The sequence below is a fragment of the Gavia stellata genome, chromosome 1, assembly GCF_030936135.1.
Source record: "Gavia stellata isolate bGavSte3 chromosome 1, bGavSte3.hap2, whole genome shotgun sequence".
In the NCBI taxonomy this organism is placed as follows: domain Eukaryota; kingdom Metazoa; phylum Chordata; class Aves; order Gaviiformes; family Gaviidae; genus Gavia; species Gavia stellata.
The window spans coordinates 41,338,916-41,353,070 of NC_082594.1; the positions used below are offsets into that span (position 1 = coordinate 41,338,916).

Below are 14,155 nucleotides of genomic sequence, written 5' to 3' on the forward strand. Positions count from 1 at the left end.
TTTGGTAGCAGTACAAACTTAAAGCTGTAGTTAGAGCCATGAGATGCTGCAGTTAGAGAAAGCATTCTTGCTTCAAAATTTAGCATATGACATGCATGTCTGTGATATTCTTCTCATTGTGGACCCAGTCCTGTGAAATGCTGAGCTTCTCCTACAAGAGGACGCTTACTGCTGTGTTCTAAAGAAATTAAGTGCACTCAGTGTCTCAAAAAAGCTGCACAGTATTTGGCAGGATGAGGATACGTATCAGCACATAAGTTCCATTAGTGTCCAGTGAAGTGATGTGTCTATATAACCTAAAAAAAAAAGCTTATAATTCTGTATTTATTAGCATTAATTTCAGTTTATAAATAGACTACATTGTGTTTTAAAAACCTGGAAATTACAAATTTTCTTCTTTTCAAGCATTTGCTAGTCCATTGCATACTAAAGGACTTGCTATTTCTATCACTTAATATGGGACAGGTCCTGATATTTTGCTTTGTAAGAGGTTCAATAAAGCCTGAAGGATTAGAATCTGGCCCTCTATGTTACGATCTTACTATGCTCAGCTGGTTGAAAACAAAGTATAAAATGGGGTCTCACATGAAAAGCAGTTTATAATATAAGCAGCTGTATTATATAAGATATTATATTTCAGAGAAGTCAAACTGGAAAAAAATCAATCCACCCAAATAATGTGAAAAAGAATATCTTATAATTTTACTGGGAAGCATCTACCAATGAGAGTTTTTTTTGGAACAAGAGGAAAAATCAAAGGTGGTTTTGGATTATGGGGTAATTATATTTGATGGATGTGTTCACTAGGGTGATCAGCAGTGAAAGTTAATAAAACTAATATTAATTGAGTTACAGCTTAACTGTCCATGATATACTGAGCTGATTTACACCTCTGGGTGATCATGTTTTCTGTATACTAAAACACCTTGCTCTGCTCTAGAATTGGTTTCCATTTTGAAGTTTTTCATCACAGCAGCAAGGACTGCAAGCATTTAAATTAAATAAAGTTAAGACTTTGGAACACAATTCTGCTGAAGAAGCATATTAAACAGGAAAGAATTGAGCATTCAGAGATAATGCCATGAGTACTGAGTTGCTTTCGTTGTCTGAATTCGCACATGAGAGCACATGTGCTGTAGAGAACTCTTGCTGCTTATTTATCTTTACAGCAAGAATATGTGCCATAAGAAAGTTTTATCAGTTGAATTAGGTAAATATTTTGTGGTCACAGGAAATCAGTCATCACAGACTACTACTTCTGTCTGAACTGGATATGACATCACTGCTGTGCTTTCATGCCAGTAGGAATACTTTTATAACTTATTTTGAGGTATCAGATGATACTGCCTAATGCTATTAGACCCTACCCCTATGCTTTTTGTCATGTCGTAAGTCCCATGGATCCCATGACACCACCTATTACCATGTCCTGTGATTCTCACTGTGTCCTTTTTTTTTGCTAAAGCTACTAGTGCCTCCCTTTGTTCAAAACATCCCAAGATTAACGTTCTGATCACTGTTGTGATCCTCTTTTCCCTATTTCTTTGTTTTCTCATGTCAGCTACATCAGTCTTTATCCCTCCTGTTCTTTCCTCTCACATAGATATGCATCTCCTACTTTTATGCCATTTATGTACCCAGAGCTTCCTGAGTTTCTCCATTACTCTTTAGTCTACTCCATGCTCAAGTCCTTAAGATTCTTTCTGATCACTATTCCTATTAATAACTTGCTAAAAGGTAATAATCACATTAAGCAAGTAATGTGAATATAATTTTCTTCATATCTCTTTGTTAAAATTGATGTATATTTCTTCATCCTCCTTAATTCTGCTCCATGTATTTCTTCGTCTGCCTTCAGACAGTTCCTTGGGAAAGAGGACCTGACTGCTCTATCTTTAGTAAGAGTTGGCACAGTGTAGGATTAAGTAGGACTAAATAACTATATCTATGCATGTTTTTCATTTTCTATTTGGAAAAAGGGCTTTGGTCAGTGACAGTAAATATAAAGAACTATTGAAGAAACCTTTGGTTTATCTTTTTAGAAGAAGTCCTTCAAATGTGTGCATTAATAAATAAATAAATAAAGGACACCCAATATTCCTAGCTGAAGAAAAATAAATAGCTAGAACCAGTGTCAGAGAGGCATCCATATCATGCCAAGTTACCAATAAATTTAAGTGATATTTAGCCTCAAAGCTAATAAACTTGAATAGTCACTAATAGTCAGCTGCCTTCTCATTATGTGCAGTGGGATTTTTCAATTTTTTTTTAAAGCTCCTCATCTGACATATCACTGAATTCCTGCCAGGATTTAATCTTTTTTTTTTTTTTTCTTTTTTTTTTTCCTTAATTAATGAGTTTTACACAGCAGTACTCGTATTACAGATTGAGCAAACCAAATGGTTTTAAATGAATGAGTGAGCACTTACTCAGCACACGTTTAGGGCCAAATCCAGATTTCGTGGAAAGCACTGGAAAATATTCCTTTGGCTTAAATGGGATTAAGATACAGTTCTCAGTGCCACAGATATTTCTTTCCTTCCTTCCTTCCTTCCTTTCTTCCTTCCTTGCTTCCCTCCTTCTTTCCTTCCTTCCCTCCTTCTTTCTTTCTTTCTTTCTCTCCTTCTCTCTTTCTCTCTTTCTGTCCTGTCTTTTTTTTTTTAGAAAACTATTTAAAAGTTGGGTAAGGCCTTAAGAATCTAAAATTACACAAAAGAAAATTTGAGAAAATGAGATGAGGAAATTTTCACCTGCCAGAAATTTAAATCATATTTGTTTGTGCTCCTCCTGCACAGGTTGATGGCAGCACAAAGTATTGAAGGTTGGAACAGAATATAGTTCTCTTTCTGTAGCAATAGTCACATCGTTTACTTTCTATCCTTGATAGAATTTTTAAAAATATATTCTGTTTAAAAAGGCACTTATAATTTAAAATTGTTGGTGCTATTTGGGTTTTCAAATAATTATTGTATTTCTGGTTTTAATATAGAACTCAGGACACATCTGCTTTAAAACTCAGCATGTTCAAAAATAGGTTAATTTTACTGATGAGTCTTTTTCAAGGTTGCTGGGCTTTTCTTTCTGTTTCTTGTTTGTTTTTTTTTTTTTTTTTTTAACTGTGCTGCATCAAAAGTCATTCTATAACCACACAAATTTTCCTTATAAGAAAGTATTTACTGTATTTTGGTATGACTTCATTCTACTCTCAAAAGAAAGACTGAGGTGTGGTAAGTGCTGCCTTTTCTATATGCTACCACTGTACTGTTACAAAGACTCATGCAAGGATGCTTATTATTACATGTGCTTAAGTATGCCTAACAAATCTGGGCTAGATTCTGTCACCTTTGTGCTGGGTAAGTAACACTTTACCCAATTCAAATAACTAATTTTGAATAAGTTCTTACTTACCATAGGAATGACAGAATATGGCCCTCAGGATTTATCATTTGTTGTATATTCCATTCTTATACATATCTATATGAACAAAATAGACCACGATATGCTTAGAAAAATAGTTGGAATTTCAGAATGAAACAAAGAAATGAACCAACCAACAACAACAGAAAGAGAGAAGTTAACAGGAATAAAGTCCCTTAGACATCTGTCCAAGAACTAACACAACACAATCAGGAATTCAGAACATTTATTGCAAGAGCTGAATAACTAAATAACGTTGAACTGGCAAAGCAGTAACAAGGATAACTGGTTAGATATTTATTCTGTCAAAGTCATCAAACACCCCTCACAAACTGACATAAGTACTGCAATAAGCAATGCACCCCTAACCCATTTTTATGCCTTTTATACTGTGGAGGGGAAAAAAAGGAAAAAAAAAAAGTGAACTGCTATATACAAAAGAATAAAGAAAAAAAAAAAACCTTGTGTTTTTGGTAAGAATAAAATCACCTTCAGATTAGCTATGGTTGTTACTTTAAGACTGATGTTTCACTGTGGCATAAGTAACTTCATTTTTCTGTAAGGACTTTTTTTTTTCTTTTTTTTTTTGCATGCTATTTATTTGTGTAAATCATCTGTCATGCCTTAACAAAAACCATCTAAAAATGTTTGGATTTGGATTTGCTTTGCGTGCAACTTAGATCTTATTAACATTAGGAGTCACTCTTCTGGTTTGACTGAGGTGACATGATACTGGTACCTGCCAGGCATTGATCAACTATGATAACAAACAGTTAAACAGCAATAATTAGAGATTTAACCCTTTAGTTCCCCCAACTAGCCTACCAGGAGAATGCTCGGTTACATCATGAAGGCACAACACATTAAATATTCTGTGGCTATGGTCTAAAAACACTTGTGTTACTACAACATTAACGCAGATGAAGATCAACACAAATGCTGCTGTTTCAGTAATACAAACTGTCTTAGGTATAGACACACACCTGCCCAATTGGAAAAACATGATTATTGTATTTTGTTCCTGTAGAATTTCCTCTGTATATTCCAGCTGAGATCAATGTCAGCTACCACTCATTAAACGACAGACTGCAGCTAATTTGATCAAGGATTCCAAATGAACAGCTTTCCCTCTCACCCACTACCACAAATCTAAATATTCTTTTGTTTTGCAGCTTCCCTGTTTTATGCAACATAATGGAAGTTTGAAAAAAAATTGCTAAATTTTTAAGCCCTTACACAAGTCCTTTCATTTCTTAATATTAAAAAAAAAAAAAAAAAGAAAGAAGAAATTCTACCTGAATGCTGGCATCATTTGCTACTATACAGAAAAAAAAATCTTTTTTTTTCCTTTCTACAATCAACCTTCCCTCCCACCCCATCACTCCCTTTTTCACTTTTAACACAAGTGTTTTGATTTCCTTGGAACATTGTGTGTCAGACAGACTACTAACACAGAAACACCATCACTGAAAATAAAAGCAAAACAACAGGAAGCAAATGAAAGAAAGTAAAAAGCAACTGTGAAACACAGAAATATGCTACAGTATCTTTTGAAGTGAATGTTATAAGTACACAAAAATCGTAAGTAATAATTGTTTCTATTTACAAGTATTTGAACACTGATCGACTTGTAAGTGTCCACTAGCATTGTTAATAGCACAATAGGTTTAATGCTTACAGTTTCAGTTGTTTTGTTTGCAATATGATCTCAAGTATAACGGTCCCAGCATAGATCAATGACAACAAAAGCACAATTTTCTAACTGGATATGCTTTTCAATCATTGCAATCCACTGAACTTTCTCACTCTCACTCTCCAAATGCATCTTCTGTTGTTCATAGCAGCAGTCCAGGGTCAAAAAACCAAACAAAAAAAGGATATTTGCAAACTGGAGAGATCTGTGCAGATTTTAATCATGTCTATTTAACAAAACCACACAACTAGTAGAAACACTCTTTCATGTCGCAGGACATCATACCTTCCACGGTGCTAACATAAAGATATGCATATCTCTGCTAGGTGAAGCATAGTTCTAGAGGTCTACCCAGTACATAAAGCTCTGACACACACACACAGTATTAGCAAGTCTAAGTAGGCTAAAGTCATTGGTCCAAAGTAACCATTTCTCATAGCTGGTGCTCCTTTGGACTCTCAACAGCTCCTGAGGCCTGTTTATAAGACTTCAAGTTGGCCAGAGGAATGTCAGTCATGTGGTTACCAGTGTTGAAATGGCCCTCACTGGAACCATACTGCTTTCGGTCACTGAACTGGTTTCTGTTGCTGTCTTCTTTCCAGGTCCTGGTCAATGTGTGTCCATTAACTAGTTTGTCCTTCTTAACCCATTCTTTCTGAGGTGCAAAGGTGGAAAGAGGAGACTTTGGCTGTTGGTATGGGCCCAAGCTGGGAGGCATCCAACAGTTGTCCGAGTGACCCAAAACCAGACATTCTTGAGTACACATCTCTGTAGCTTCAGCTAATCCTCGTGGTCCAAGAGGCCCATCTGTAGAAGAAAAACAAACAGAAAGAAGAAAGACAGAGAGAGGAAAAAAAAGACATATTATATTATGATATTTGGCATTAAATTTATACATATACCTCATGAGAAAATTAACAATGGTTCTGTAACAAAATATTGTGGTAGTAAATTCTAGATACATTTTCATTCTGTTAGAGAGTAGCTGCTTTGTAGGGCATATGCTATCTGTATATGCTTCCTACATAGTTTCCAAAAGTGGAAAAACAGTTCAGTTAGCCCTGAATTATCAGTCTCAGATCCTACTATGAATAAACCCAACTCCCTTTTTCAGTCACACTAAGAAAATGGAGCTAGGTAGGTGAAAATGTCAGTGGAAGTAAACACACCCTTACAGATTCTGAGTGAGAATTAATGCTGCTTGTAAAGGCCTACAGTTTGGATGTATTCTCTTCTACTTTCAACTCACTTTACTGCTGCAGTCTTGGTGAACTAACAGTCTACTGCAAACTGAGAAACATTTATGCTATCCAAAAATAGGCTTGCCCAAAAGAATGCTCTGTATGCAAGATTATTCTAATCTCTACTATTTTACAATCTTGGGTTGGTGCATAGTTCTAGACATCTACCCAGTGCATAAAACTCTGATGCATACTCCCAACAAGTAAGACAGAAGTTAAACTTTGCTTAAACCGTGAAGCACTTCAAAAACAGGAAAGAGAATACATCTCAGATAGATGCTATGCAACCATAAAAATCAAGGGATAAATAAAAAAAGAAGGCTCATGTAAATCTTGCGCTTGATAAAGAACTGTTCTCATAATTCTTTGTAAGTCAGGAATATGAGTCCACAGGAGACAGAAACGAAGTCTGCTGAAGAACTATGCATATTAAGTATCCACAACATTTTTCACACACTACTGAGATCACAGCTGGCCAGCTGCAGGCATCTTGCAATCAAGTAGACAGGTCACCCATGTCTTGAGCAGCACTAAATTCCTCTCAGTCTTACTGCATTTCTAAATGGCTGAATTTGCTCATCTGATGTATGAGGAAGGGCAGGCCAGGAAAAAGACAGAGAAATAACTTTGTGTGTCTTTGTTAGATATTTCTCAATATCTGAGATATTCTTTGTCATGAGTCTTTGCTAACTGTATTATAATTTAGAGCAAGAATTTTGAGATGCCTTTTCTTGACTTCAGAGTAAATCAACAGGTTAGTGCTGTGGACATTTGAAGAGTTAAGGAGATATTTTTCCTTGATTAAACAGCCCAGTGACAGAAAGGAAATTATAGATTGATTATTTGAGAAAGAACCTTAGCAGGTAGGCATGAATAGTGAAGTTATGAAGCATCTGAAAAAGCAGTACTGATCAGAAGAAAAATGTCGGTAGTGTATCAGCAAAAAAAAAAGTATCTTTATAATGATATAATTGAAACTCAAAATGATAAGTGAGGACACTGTAAGAAAGATTTCTGTGTTATGATGCCACAGAATATTTAATTCCCTTGTACTCCATGCACATACAATAAATTGCCCTTGGTAACAAATCTTTCTCTGAATACTGAAATTATCCCAATTAATTTTATGGAAATTGCTATTCTTTTTTTTAACTGGCACATAACAGTTTATGCTAGTAAATTCCACAGATTATCAACCCACTGCTTTTACACACTCATACAGAAAATGCAATCAGGTCTATTTCTACATTTTACAATAGAATTAGTTAATCTTCTTATCTCTGAGTAGCTCCTCTTTTTGAATATCTGAGGAATATCTAGTACGCTGTTCATGTGACAGAATATAATAAAACATAATAAAAGTTGCTTCTGCATTTCCCATATAAGAAAGTGTCCTACTGCTGCCAACTAGAACATGAAAAATGTATAGAATCAATGCTACTTTCCATTTAGGTCAATACAATGTGAAATAATTAAGCCAGAACCATTAGGAAAAAAAGAAAAAGCAACTGTAAAGTAGGAGCTTAGCAGAGATTTCAATGAAACCCAAGAACCTTGATTCTAAAATGAGAACTGTGATTAGTCCCTGGAAAAGAGAGCTTCTTTTTTCTATAAATCTCTTCTTTGAATCCTCTAGTATGAAGTTATAATCAAACTGAGGCACGTACTTAGTACAACACCACCCCCCCCACCAACAATAAGTAAAGTACTCACAGTATATTGTTAACATTTCCAAAGTTTAATCTACAGGTCAGAAGCTGGTTTGGTTTTTGTTGTTTTTTTTTTCCTGACAACAGAAATTTAATTTTAATTAGGGTTTTCCCATTTTCAGAGGAGGAAGGTGAGAAGTGGCAGAACAATTTTCAGCCTGCCTACTCTCACAGTACAATACTATTTTGCTGATCAAGGAGGAAAGGTTTGGCAGGGTTTAAAACTTTCAAAACACAAAGAAAACCCTTCACCACAGAATGACACATTTCAAGAAATACAGTGCATGCACTCAGTGCTTCTGATCACACAGTGCAATAAAAGGTTAACAGGAGAGCCTTCAGTACTGTAGTTATGAAGGGGATAAGTTATTTTTCCTGTTTAGTTAAATTTCAAGAGATAAGGCATTTATTCCCATTTAAAATTTAAATGAGTAACAAGCTGGTTTTACTTAGGACTAAATATGCATGTGGCCCTATAAGCTACATGTCAAAGTCTTTGGAAGATTTACTTCATGTGTTTTGCTTTCTTTAGTAACAGTTCTAGGCAGTTAATGCTGTTAAACTCAGAATGGATTATAAACATCCTTTGCTTTAGCCATCTTTGAGTTGATAAACTTCCTTGAGAGCACTGGAATATTTAAATATCTGTTACTGTGAGCAGGAGACATGAATGGGGTAACAATGCCAAGATGATTGCCTGTTCAGGAGGAGCAGCTCCTTGGATTTTTTTTGGTTTAGCAAAATAGCACTGTCCCACTTAGACTTCAAGAATTGATTATTGTGTGCAAGTCCTCCTCCAGTCAACCTTCCCTATGCAGAGACTTCAATCAAAGGCAAGACCATAGCAGGCTCTGTAGCAGGCCAATTACAATTTTTGTATGGATGTAGGTCACACCAAGTGACAGTTGTAGGCAGACTGAGGCCCTCCTCTTTTAGGGGAGGACTGGGAATCCCAGGGAAACCCCTGTAGGACACTTCTTTTAGCTGTATAGCTGTTTGAATAGCTATGAGGTATGTTGCAAATCTGCATACACCTCTACATATGCCTGTATGTAAAAATCTATTAATAAAATTCATATCCAGAATTGAGAACAGGTTCAGACTACTACTTAAGTGAGTATGCATATTTTCAAGTACTCTGACTCATGCTTTCCAATCTGTAAAACACAGGGAAGATTTACTTGCCTTATTAAAATATTGTGAGGTTTAAGTTTACAAAATGCCTTACAAGACTTCATCTAATATATAATTAACAATTATTATTTTAATCACTTTTAGTTTAAGCCATCACAAATAAAAAAGAAATCCACAAAATATGTTTTTTAGAATTGCAGATGGTTAAAATAATATATTTTATTGTTGAGCTAATACAAGGAATGACCATGCTTGCTGATTCAGGAAAAAGGCAGCTTCATTCATGTGTGTGGTGCCTGTCATACCTGATCTCCAGTTAAGGCCCTTAGATACAAGCACAATGTTTTTGTAAATATTATTGATAATAATAGTGATGCTCATGATTTAGTGGACTCTATTAATGTCCTACTGTGAGATACAGGAAAAAGACGAAAAATGGATTTGGGAAAAATAGGAGCTCACCTACAAAAAAAAAAGACAGTCTTTCAACAATATGGGTTTTTTCAGTGTCTGTTTTGTGTAATTATGTTCTCAAGTATAAACAGTTTATTCTTTTCTAAGACTCATTATTCAGCTTGCTATTCAGTAGCATAAAGTGAAATGATCATGAGCAGTATGATGGGAGAGAGATCTTCTGCGGGTAGCTTGCACTGAAAAGTTGGCTGCTTTGTACTGAGAAAGCATAATGTTGACTTAATGGTAATTATCTTTCTCCTCCACTACTGCTGAACAATAGTTTTCACCCAATTTTCTAAAGTTGTTTCATTACCACATACAATGACACCACTTAAAAACCTGTTCCTGCTGCTTTAATTTTATAATTGCATTAATTTGTTTCCTTTCTCTTCATAAAAATGTCACTGAAATTTCTGTATCAAGTTTTTCCACACTGAAGTACTTTATTGATATGTGGGAGTTTTATTCAAAGTATTTGTTCTCTGAACAATCCTTAATACATGAGGCTGGTTATCAGTCTTGGCTGCTTGAATATATAATGACACAAGTGCTGATAAAACTGTACAAGCCATCTGTCTCTGGAGTTAAATGTTTTGAAAGCAAACACAAAAGTGCATAACAAACACTCCCTTAAATTGTCTTTGTAAATATTTATATCAGATCTTACCCAAAAATGCTTTTTTGTTGTTATTTTATTCTGTTAATAGCTGTCAAGCAGATGCATGACTTGCCTGCTCAAAAGCAGACAGGTGTAAGAAGGAAAATAATGTATGCCACTCAAGAGCCGGTCATACTCTAATGCTGGAATTACTGTGTGGTCTTTTATCTCTTTTTATTATACCCAGAAGCTAAACTGCTATTTCATTGATTAACTTACTGCTGCAATTAGCAACTAGCTTCTGGTGCATTGACCAGCTGCTTTTCAACCTGCTTCCTTAAAACTCTCTTGCTTAAAGCTGGAAAAGTCATTCTTCAGTTCTGAAAGAGCCAAGACCACAAGATAAGTTCCACTCAATAAGATTTTTTGTCCTCAAAAAAATGAATGGCTACTCTTTGCCTGAGGGCACTCGCATTAAGTATAGTGGATTTGAACATGGCCATAGCTGTGTTTCAGACAATCTTATTCATATAACTTTTAATATTGCGTCTTAAAAAGAAAAAAGAAAAGAAAACAACAGCAACATTTTCAGCTCTATTTAAACTCAAATACAGAAAGCTTTGTTAAGCTTTCATGGGCTACTTTACTAAATAACCTTTTCTGAGACCATATGTTTTTACAGACTTTCCCACATATATTGGAACTGAAATGACATTATTACATTTCATAGAGGTTTTGTAACTGGTGTCTATAATAAATATAAGAACTGCAAAACAGTTTATAATGAAAAGATTATTTTACTTTTTTTTTTTCTCTTAAATATCAGCCAAATAAATGAGAAAGACTGTTCTTTATTTCTAGTCCGTTACAAAAAATAATCCAAGACTACAAAACAACATACATGCTGTGCTGGGTGTGTTTTCTTGGTATTATTAATTAACAGCAAGATTCTTCAGTGACTAATAAAAATATATTTTTAGTACCTTGTTGCATGGTCGTTCCACCTGGCACATTCAGCGCTGATAAAATCACATTCTGTCCCTAAATCACCCTGTTCCAAGGTCCCTGGATTCCTACCATTTCTGCTACCAGTTTTGGTTGACTTATCACCACCACCTTGTGACATGCTGCTTCTCTCTCCCCTTCCTCGAGTTGCATCCTCTGTACTCAGGCACAGATCAAGAAACCCCTGCTGGTTCCCGTTCCCTGTCTTGGCCCAAGCTCTTTTTTCATCACTACTGAACTACTTACTGTGAGGTTAACTTATATCTGCATTACTTAGTAGAGATAAACTGCCAGAATCCTTAATTAGCACAATAACAGGAGGGACAGGAAGCCGGGTTGGGGGGGCGAGGGGGGCGGTAAGGGTGTGTGGGATGTACTGCCCAGAATACAGAAATTCAGCAACTAAAGTATTTTCTGAAAAGACTGGAAAGCCTGGCAGAATAAGATTTTCTACACAATTCTGTGAAGTACTTAAGCGATCCAGACGGGTTCCACAGAAATGTCAGTGTCTAAGATCCAAACTTTAATTTCAAAAATCATGCGTGACTTCTTTGATTCCATGGGCAGCTAAATTTTGAAATGCAGGATTATTCAGCTACTTGAAATTCTGCTTCTACACAGAATTGCCTCGGTTTTCTGATGACTGAGATTGCTTCATGCCTAAATCTTTTCAGCGTTAAGAAAGTAAGTGTTCCCTTCCCTTCATACCTTGAATATCTCAATGTGGTTGGCATTTTAACAACGTATGCCAACAGGTTGTAGCTTTGAACAATATACGGTGCAGTAGATGATTGTTTTTTTCCCCCCTCCCATAGGCTGATTACAGAAAGGGCACCTGCCTTTTGTTTCAAACACTGTGCAGAGGCCACTTGTGGTTAGAACGTTTCTGGAAGGTTCAGCTCCAGTTCTCTTTTCTTCCTGATAGATTCTGTCCCCTCTCTCCTACAATGTGCAAGAATCAACCTCGATCTTCATAACAAGAGCTCTTCTGATAAATGAGAAAGAGTTCTGAAATCCTGCCTGCAGAGGAGACTATACTATGATTTCTTGCACACCTAGGAAATTTTGAAATTACTAATCTACTGTAGAAAATATGTCTGTTAACACCATGCTCACAATTAGAAAGTATTCTGTATTTCTTGTTTTGATTTCCTTTCACCTATAGCTGCTCCAGTGCAAAAGCTACAATGAAAGGGAGTGTTACTTAGATTGCTTGGTTGTTTTTTTTCTGCTATCCTTCCTAGAAATTTAATAACATTACCGCTTACAAGTTACACCTCCATCAGTAATGGCTCTGTTGTCAATATGTTATTTTTAACTGGCTTAACTTTCTGTGCCCATTTCCAGTTACTTTTTCTACATTGGCATACAGGTATATAAATCTGCATGCATTTCCATGTGTGCATGCTCAGGAAATAGTCACATACCATAGAATCCACACTTTGAAGTACTGGCAGCCTAGACAAATTTTTAGTTCCTTGCATTTTCCAAGGCAAGATACCTTCCAAGAGTTGACACCTTCCAGAAATGGAATTCTTGTTATAATGCTTTTGAGAATAAAGCCTTTGGTTTCCTAGACCTGCTTACCTACACATTCCTTGGAAGGAATTTTGTGGCCTATTTCTGCAGATGGGAACAAATAGGCTGCTTTATCTACTGTTCAGCTAGATGCAGAGCAGGTGCCACAAGACTAAGTTTGCATGTTTCTATGCCTAAGAAAATACACTTAGAGAAAGCACATAAGGAATTTCAGCAGAGTTTAGCAGTTTAGAGCTGTTAATAATCCCATGAAGTCTTCCAAACCAGCTTGTTTGGAAATGGAAAGTTCAGTCTATAGGAAGGCCACATTTACATCTCTGCCCCTGCCATCTAAAAACACCCTTGAAATTAGTTCATCTGTATGTTATTACATATCTGGTTTAGTTCTGGGGGTTTTATAACAGAAATTATTTAATACTGAATTTATTTGGGACTTAACTCTTAGCAACATCTCAGAGTAAGAAATATGTTTTTATAACCTAGTGGTAGTTCCTCTTGGTTGCTTGAAAAGTCACACAGATTTAACCAAACTCTAGCCCTCAGTTGTCCATAGAAGATAGCAAGCAGCCCATTTCCTGATCTCTGCTGAATACACCTTATGCAACTGCCAAGCTTGTGAGATACTAGGGGTCAAGTTCGCTTAGCATTGTTTAGTCTTTATGACTAGATAGGTGAATTGACTAATGCTAGATTTGTGACCATTCTGCAGCCAAGTCACACCACTCTCTGAAATTACAAGGGCATGGTCCATGCAATCAAGGATGTAAGAAGATGCCACAGGAGGCATTCCAAAGCAGTCATGATCTGGAGCGGTCCCGAGCTGCCCACTGAACAGCTCAAACCCGGGTGATTCAGTGTTCTTCACTGGTCATAAAAATCCAGCTCTGTTACTTACCGTGGATTGTACACTGCCTATGTTCAGATCTCTGTCACCCTTTTTTTTCTTTTCAGAATTTTACTGGGTGAAACTTTATACGTTGTAGTAAAAAAAAGTAGGTTCACTAGATAATCTAGTGGTTCTTTCTGGTCTTAAAAATCTATGTATTAGCAAATATTAACATAAAACTGTATTCTGTATAAACTTTCACTGACAAATGTAGCCAATAGTAGCATATCCTTTAGAAATTTAGAAGATGTAAAATAGTATCTGGGATTGTTATTCCTTTTTAATGCATTCTGTCATTAAAAAACAAACAAACAAACAAAACCCCACAAACAACTGCAATTTGCATTCTCAGCTTAAGTGTCACATTGTGGATGCAGACAGTCACCTTCCAGGGAAAGCAGGAGAAAAGAAGTGCAAACAGGATTTAGCAAAAACCCCTTTTGTTAACAAATAAATAAAGATTATATGTTTTAGCCA

The 14,155-nt window shown here is 36.0% G+C and overlaps 1 protein-coding gene across 4 annotated transcripts in view; it reads right to left on the bottom strand.

The window, feature by feature from the left end:
- Window positions 1-5,543: 5,543 nt before the first annotated feature.
- PCDH9 (protocadherin 9) overlaps window positions 5,544-14,155 on the bottom strand; it is a 679,091-nt gene continuing 670,479 nt past the window's right edge. For all 4 annotated transcript variants that reach the window (XM_059821068.1, XM_059821060.1, XM_059821051.1 and 1 more), the window contains one exon: window positions 5,544-5,917. In XM_059821068.1, the coding sequence (XP_059677051.1) occupies window positions 5,544-5,917 (374 nt within the window). The remainder of the gene's footprint in view (window positions 5,918-14,155) is intronic.